The sequence below is a fragment of the Dipodomys merriami genome, unplaced genomic scaffold, assembly GCF_024711535.1.
Source record: "Dipodomys merriami isolate MVZ:Mamm:240054 unplaced genomic scaffold, mDipMer1.0.p SCAF_33, whole genome shotgun sequence".
Classification (NCBI taxonomy): Eukaryota; Metazoa; Chordata; class Mammalia; order Rodentia; family Heteromyidae; genus Dipodomys; species Dipodomys merriami.
The window spans coordinates 9,036,966-9,043,724 of record NW_027204826.1 but is presented as its reverse complement, the minus strand read 5'-3'; the positions used below and the strand labels follow the sequence as shown (position 1 = coordinate 9,043,724).

The 6,759-nt window shown below is 51.8% G+C and overlaps 1 protein-coding gene across 1 annotated transcript; it reads left to right on the top strand.

Annotated features, from left to right (window-relative positions):
- The first annotated feature begins 3,773 nt into the window (after nucleotides 1–3,773).
- Mkrn3 (makorin ring finger protein 3) lies at nucleotides 3,774–6,502 on the top strand. Its single transcript, XM_070042736.1, has 4 exons — nucleotides 3,774–4,571; nucleotides 4,611–4,718; nucleotides 4,869–5,525; nucleotides 5,583–6,502. The coding sequence occupies exons 1-4, from the start codon at nucleotides 4,004–4,006 to the stop codon at nucleotides 5,816–5,818; spliced, it is 1,569 nt and encodes a 522-aa protein (XP_069898837.1). The 5' UTR covers nucleotides 3,774–4,003; the 3' UTR covers nucleotides 5,819–6,502.
- The last annotated feature ends 257 nt before the right edge of the window (nucleotides 6,503–6,759 follow it).

The window sequence follows — 6,759 nt, the reverse complement described above, 5'->3', positions numbered from 1 at the left end:
ACTGCTATAATTATTCCTGCTGTTGGTCAGTAGAGGTGAAAGAATATAATTAGAGGGATGGTCTCTAATCATGAATATAGGACTCACATGTAAAACCATAGGCATGCCCCATTCTGGACAGTTAGTTGCATTTAATCCTTACCCTCCCTCTCTCCCTCTAACACTGCCCGAACGTTTTCATTAAAGCATATGTGCGCGCATGCTGTGAAGGCAACTCCACAGAGACTCTGTGTGTTCTTATCCACCCTACGGCAGCCCTGAATTACTGGAATAAAAGACCAAGGGACCTTATAGGCAAATATAGGCTCTGCTGAGCTAAGACAGGAAAGACTGGGGAACAGACCATTGATACAATACCAAAAAAAAAAAAAAAATCAGAACAGGAACCTGGACAAAGGAAGTGAGAGAAAATTCTCTAAAGATTAACTTACTGAAGGTGACAAATATTTGCTTATTTCCCTTAGGAGGCAGTGATCAAATTATACATATACATATATATATATATATATATATATATACACACACACACACACACATACACACACATATATACATAAATACACTCATATTAACAATTATATACATACAATATATTAACAATTTGGAGTGTAAATTAGTCTTTAATAATATTCATGGAACTACCAAACTAATACACAAACATTACTAGTTTCCAAATTAAGGTTTTTGTTTTTGTTTGTTTAGTGACAATCCTGGGGCTTGAACTCAGCACCTGGGCACTGTAACTGAGCTTCTTTGCTTAAGGCTGGTGCTCTACCGATTGAGCCATGGTTCCATTACTGGCTTTTTGGCGGTTCACTGGAGATAACAGTCTCACAGATTTTTCTGACCAGGCTGGTGTTGAACCACCATCTTCAGATCTCATCCTCCCAAACAACTAGGGTTACAAGCATGTGCCACTGGCAGCTGGCTCAGAGGTGGGTTTTAAAAGCAAGCATTTTGCCCATCCTATCTTGCATAGCCTTGAGCAAGTTAGGAAAGATTTTATTTAAAACTGTATCTCTAATAAATCTGCAAAAATGCTAGATTTGAGCAGGTACCCATGGTTCATGCCTAATATTATCATAGCTTCTCAGGAGGCTAAGATCTGAGGCTAAGAGCTGGAAGTCAGCCAGGGCAGGGAAGTCTGTGAGACTTTTAGCACCAATTAACCATCAAAAAAAGTTGGGCTTGAGGAGATGGTATAATGAAACCTAATTCTGAACTGATACTATTCAATACACTGGTTACTTGTCCTGTGCAGCTATTTAAATTATGCCTATAATTCAAAACAAAAATTCAGCTCCTCAGTCACTCTTGCCACAGGTCACTTATTCAGAGGCTGCTGTAAGCTAGTGGCTGCTATGCTGGAGGGCACGTAAGTAAATTCTTCACAGAACATTCTCAACAATTGGACTGGGGCATAAAAAGAAGGTCACACATGATTTAGACACTATTGGGAATTTATCCACATTCAAGGAATAACAGGTTTATGCATAGATGGGGTACTGGTATTAGTTAAGAAACGGGAAAAAGATAGCTACAATTTCCTAAATGATTTTTCAACTGGTCAAGTTTGCCTCTAAAATGCACTGAGCTTTCTACTGTCTGATGGTGCAGCAGCTGCCAACTGATTTAGATCTTCCTACACAAAACACTAATTCACTTTATGTGTGATCTTAATTTCTTTAATTTCTAGGATAACCAATTTTTAATATTTTAATCCACATCATTAATTTAAAATGTTTGTTTTTATGAATATACTTATGTATTACAAATACAGAGAAAGAGATGGATTTTCTATTATGTACAGCATTTCTGGCTTGTACCCTTGCTAAATGTAGTTATTAAATCCAATGGTTCCTCTATCAATTATTCCTAATTTTCTGCTCTCCAGCACTAATAATTTATTTCCAATTATAATTTTTGCCCTATTATATTCCCCAGGACTTTGAATAATAAATTGAGACTCTGTCCTTAAGAGAGAGAAAACTACTACTAACAAATAATTTCATTTGGAGAATTATTTTAATTGCATGTGTAATTTATTTGTTATCTCCTGCTCAGTTTATCCCTGATATCTTATTGATAGGCTTCTATGTATAAGACAATTTTCAAGCTTAATGGACAGACTCAGTTCCCAGTAACCTCTCACAATTTTTAGTGTCTCTTAGTAATGAATGATAACACCTTAAAACCTTCTGATCTTGAGGACTGAAGGTTTATTCTCCCCCCCACCACCTTTTGTAAGTTCCAGCTGGGTATTTATCAGTTTCAAGCACCCTTTCAAACAACAGCGGCTCTAACCCCCTTATTTCATGTTTATTTAAGTTCGCGGCGTTCGTTCCGTTTCCTACGTGCCAATCTGTCTGGGATGCTTAGGATTTGTTCTCCTAACTGGCACGGTACAATCGGGAGTTCGTATGGAGCCCTTGGGTTATTCTATCACGGAACATCCAGACGCTTTCTCCCCGCATTAAAAAAAAAACAAAAAAACAAAAAACAGTAAGCGTAACGGAGTCTCCGCCATCATCCTGCGCTGGCCGATCCCATCCGCGCCGCGATCGGAGGGAGCGCGCAGCCCTTCACCGCGGGCGCCAGCCACCCAGGGGCCCCCGCGATCCTCAGCCCCGGGATCCTCAGCCCCGGGAGCGCAGCCCCTGCGATCCTCAGCCCCGGGGCCCCCGCGATCCTCAGCCCCGGGAACGCAGCCCCTGCGATCCTCAGCCCCGGGGCCCCCGCGATCCTCAAGCCCCGGGAGCGCAGCCCCCGCGATCCTCAGCCCCGGGAGCGCAGCCGCTGCGATCCTCAGCTCGGGGGCCCCCGCGATCCTCAAGCCCCGGGAGCGCAGCCCCCGCGATCCTCAGCCCCGGGAGCACCGCACCCGCGATCCTCAGCCCCGGGGCTCCCGCGATCCGCAGCCCCGGGAGCACAGCCCCGCAGGACGCCGCCCTTACACTACACGCAGCCGCGTCTGCACCTGGGCGGCGGCACGGTAAGCGCTCGCGGCCGGGGGCGCGGCGGGGGGCGCGGCGGGGGAGCGACGATCGCGGCCGGGCAGCCGGCTGGACCGGGGGAGACGCGAGAGGAGCGAGCCGGCCGGGCGAAGGCCGGCGAGCGTCTCCATTCATTCATTGATCCCGCCCGGGGGGAGGAGGAGCAGCTGCTCGGGAGACCGGGCGGGCGGGCGCGCGGCCGCTGCAGCCGCCAGCCGCGGACACAAAGGACACAAAAGGCTGCATTTGCATTTGAAAGGCGCGGCCGGCCGGGGAGAGCTCCGCGGAAAAGGCAGGCTTGGCCGAGAGGAAAAAGAAAAGCCCCGAACCAAAGCGGCCTGGCCCGCAGCCCGAACGCGGCGGCGCGTGCGCGGTGCGGGCCTTGAGGAAGAACAGTAAGCGCTCACACACGCTGAAAGAGACAAAGGCGGGCTCCCGTTTTTTATGAATGAAAGCAACCGGAAGTCGCCGGCCAACGCCCGGTTGATTGACAGATGACGCAAACCGTCAAATACCCGGCGCGCCGCCGACTCCGCAAATGAAAAGCTCCGCAGCGGCTCCGCGGCCACCCGCGCGGGCGGGGGCTTGGCGGAAACCCTGCCGAGCCGGCTGACAGCTGCTGACGAGCTCCGGCAGCCGCCGCCGCGGCCTCCGCCGCCGCCGCCGCGGCCTCCGCCGCCGCCGCCGTCGCCACCGCCGCCGCCGCTACTGCTGCAGCCTCGGCAGCCGCAGCCGCAGCCCCCGCAGCCGCAGCCGACCGCTCGCCATTTTGAAAAACCAATCGACCAGCCGGCGGGTGGTGTCGCGACCGGAAGCGCCCCCTGGGCCCCTGCGGTGCGGAACCCATGTTCTCAGGGGTCAGGGAGCAAGGGGAAAGGGTCAGAAGGGCACGTTTCCGCTTGGAAAATGAGTTAGTTCCCTTGGAACCTCGAGCTTCGAGCCTCGAGCTGAAAAGTCATTAAAACGTTCTGGAGAGGTTCTGGAGCCTGTCAGGGGCCCGGGGATCTCCCATGGAAGATGCTGCAGCTCCCTCTAGCGGCCACGAGGCCCCAGGGGCCCAGGCACGTGCGGAGGCGGCCCGGGAGGGCGTGTCCCATCCGGGCCTTCCGGTGCCGGAACCCTCCGGGACATCTTCGAGGGACGTCAGCGGGTCTCCGCGTGAGGCTTCGGGCCCGGCCTCCTTCCCGGTGGTCCCCGGGCCGGTCCACCTCCGCACGGCAGGCTGGAGGCAACCCGAGCCCGCCGAGGGAGGGCACCGACCCAGCTCGGAGCGGAAGAGGAGCCGCGACAGCTGGGCCAAGCAGATCGTCTGCAGGTATTACCTCCACGGGCAGTGCAAGGAGGGGGACGGCTGTCACTACTCGCACGACCTCTCTAGGAGGCAGAAGGCCCGGGGGGGACAAGGTGCACCAGCTCAGGCCTCTGCGGGCAGAGGCCCCAGCACGGCTGCGCAGAGCGAGCCCCTGGCTCGGGAGATGGTGGCGGAAACCCCCCCTGCTACCGCATCCTCAAGCTCCCCGTCTTTGATTGGCTCGGCTGCCGCTCGGGGCTGCCCTGAAGCTGAGGGAGGCCCTGCAGGTCTGGAAGCTGCGGGAGGAGTGGCTGCCGGAGGCGGAGATGCAGGAGCTGCCCGCGCCGAGCCCGCAGGTGCAGAAGGTGCCCGTGCGCAAGGCTGGGTGGGTGCACTTGAGTTCGTTCCTGGACAGCCCTACCGAGGTCGCTGGGACCGTCCACGGGGTCCCATGGTCCGTCCACGTGCTCCCCTGTTCCTCCCACGTCCTCCCATGGTGTTCCCCTACGGCCCCATGGTTTTCCCACTGGGTCCCATGGTCTTTCCTCATGGTCCCCTCGTCTTTCCACCTGCTCCCCTGGTCTTTCCTCCTGGCCCTCAGCTTCCTCTACCGAGGCCGGCGCCTGTGAGAGAGCGGAGGGCTGTGGATGCAGGGATGCCGCTTTGCCGCTACGCTGTCAGGGCCCATTGCTTTCGCGGGGATACCTGTCCCTACCTGCACGGAGATGCATGCGACATGTGTGGGCTACACACCTTGCACCCTGCGAATGCTGCTCAGCGGGACGAGCATTTCAGGGAGTGCATCGATGCACACGAAAGAGATATGGAGCTCTCTTTCGCTGTGCAGCGCAGCATGGACAAGGTGTGTGGCATCTGCATGGAGGTTGTTTATGAGAAATCCGACCCCAACGACCGCCGCTTTGGCATCCTTTCCAGCTGCAGCCACACCTACTGCCTCAGTTGTATCCGCAGGTGGAGAAGTGCTACACAGTTTGAGAACAGGATCAGTAAGTCGTGCCCACAGTGCAGGGTGCCATCCAGCTTTGTTATCCCCAGTAACCTCTGGATTGAGGATGAGGAGGAGAAGGAGAAGCTTATCCAGCAGTATAAGGAAGGAATGCGCAATAAGCACTGCCGGTATTTTGCTCAAGGCAGGGGTCACTGCCCTTTTGGCGTGTTATGTTTTTACAAGCATGAATACCCCGAAGGCTGGGGAGATTTCTATCAGAGGCCAGATGAAGGTGATGATGGTGGTGGTGGTGGTGGTGGTGGTGGTGGCGGCGGTGATGGAGGAGGAGGAGGAGGCGGTGGAGGTGGATCGGCCATCACTTACTGGCATCAAGTTTTGGAGCCTGTGCGGGTGCGAGAGGTCTACATGCCCCTTAAATGCCGCAAAAAGGAGCATGTCTTGTTCCGTCTGGCCAGTCAGTTGTTGAAGAAGTTTCTTTCACTGAGAGCTGATGTTTCCTTCTCTCATGATGAGCTGCTCCTGCTTCATTATCAGCTGGAAGAATATTTCTATTTCTACCTGTAAACCTCTCGCTGTCACCTGTGGTCTGGTCTCTGGAGGCTCTGTCTTCTGCTGTCACCTGCTTTTTCCCCTCTATTGACTGAAACCTGTTGCTGTCAGAGTCTGTTGAGGAAAACTTGAAGCAGTGTTATTTCCTCTCTTGTTTTCTTGTGTATTACCTCCCCCCCATCTCTTTCCTACTACAGTTATGATGTGCCACTGTGTTAAGAAGTAACGAAAAAAAAGTCCTTCGAGTATTAGTTGGTGTGATTAATATTTCTGTTAGTTGATAGTTTGTCTGTTTCTAGCAGTATTTGCTCAGTTGTAGTGTTGTGTTTACAGAATCCTCACTGTGGATTCCTCAAAAGTAAATGTGATGTAGTGAAAGATGTATGAATTATGAGCCTTCTGCTACAGTAGAGCCTTAAGTCATGGCCCCTGTCAGGGCCCCGCAGCTGCTGTCTGCTGGTTTACACTGGTTTACACTGGTTTACACTTTTTCCCCTCCTCCAAGTGCACTTGTGTAACTTGTGGTTTACTTTGTGATTTGTGTCTTACTTGACCAAAATGAGGTGAATCTGTTTACATGTTTCTATCCTGTTCCGCTTGATGTGAAACTATTTATACTTGGAAATACATATTTAAGATGACACACATCTATGTATGAAGCTGTGTACTTGGAAACCATACAAACAGATATATGCTGTTTTATGTATGTGTTTGTGGAATAAAATAAATAGATGAGAGCTGAAGGACAAAGGCTGGTAATATGGGTTCTGTGTTGATTCTGTGGATAATTTATTTGTCCCTGCACAGGGGTCTACTATTCGCAGCTAGTGGAAAGAACTGTCTCCAGTCGATTTCAGTAGAGACCCTGAAAGGCTTAGAAAACCTGTCATTAGCAATTCTCATGGTTGCATTAATAGATTGCCTATTATCACCAGTGAAGCAATGTATATTTTTGT

Excerpts from the sequence above, each read along its gene's own strand:
- Mkrn3 (XM_070042736.1), top strand. The coding sequence starts at position 4,004 with ATGGAAGATGCTGCAGCTCCCTCTAGCGGCCACGAGGCCCCAGGGGCC. Across the intron at positions 4,572-4,610 it reads AGCTGAGGGAGGCCCTGCAG|ATGCAGGAGCTGCCCGCGCC; the intron begins GTCTGGAAGCTG and ends CCGGAGGCGGAG. Across the intron at positions 5,526-5,582 it reads CTATCAGAGGCCAGATGAAG|GAGGAGGCGGTGGAGGTGGA; the intron begins GTGATGATGGTG and ends ATGGAGGAGGAG.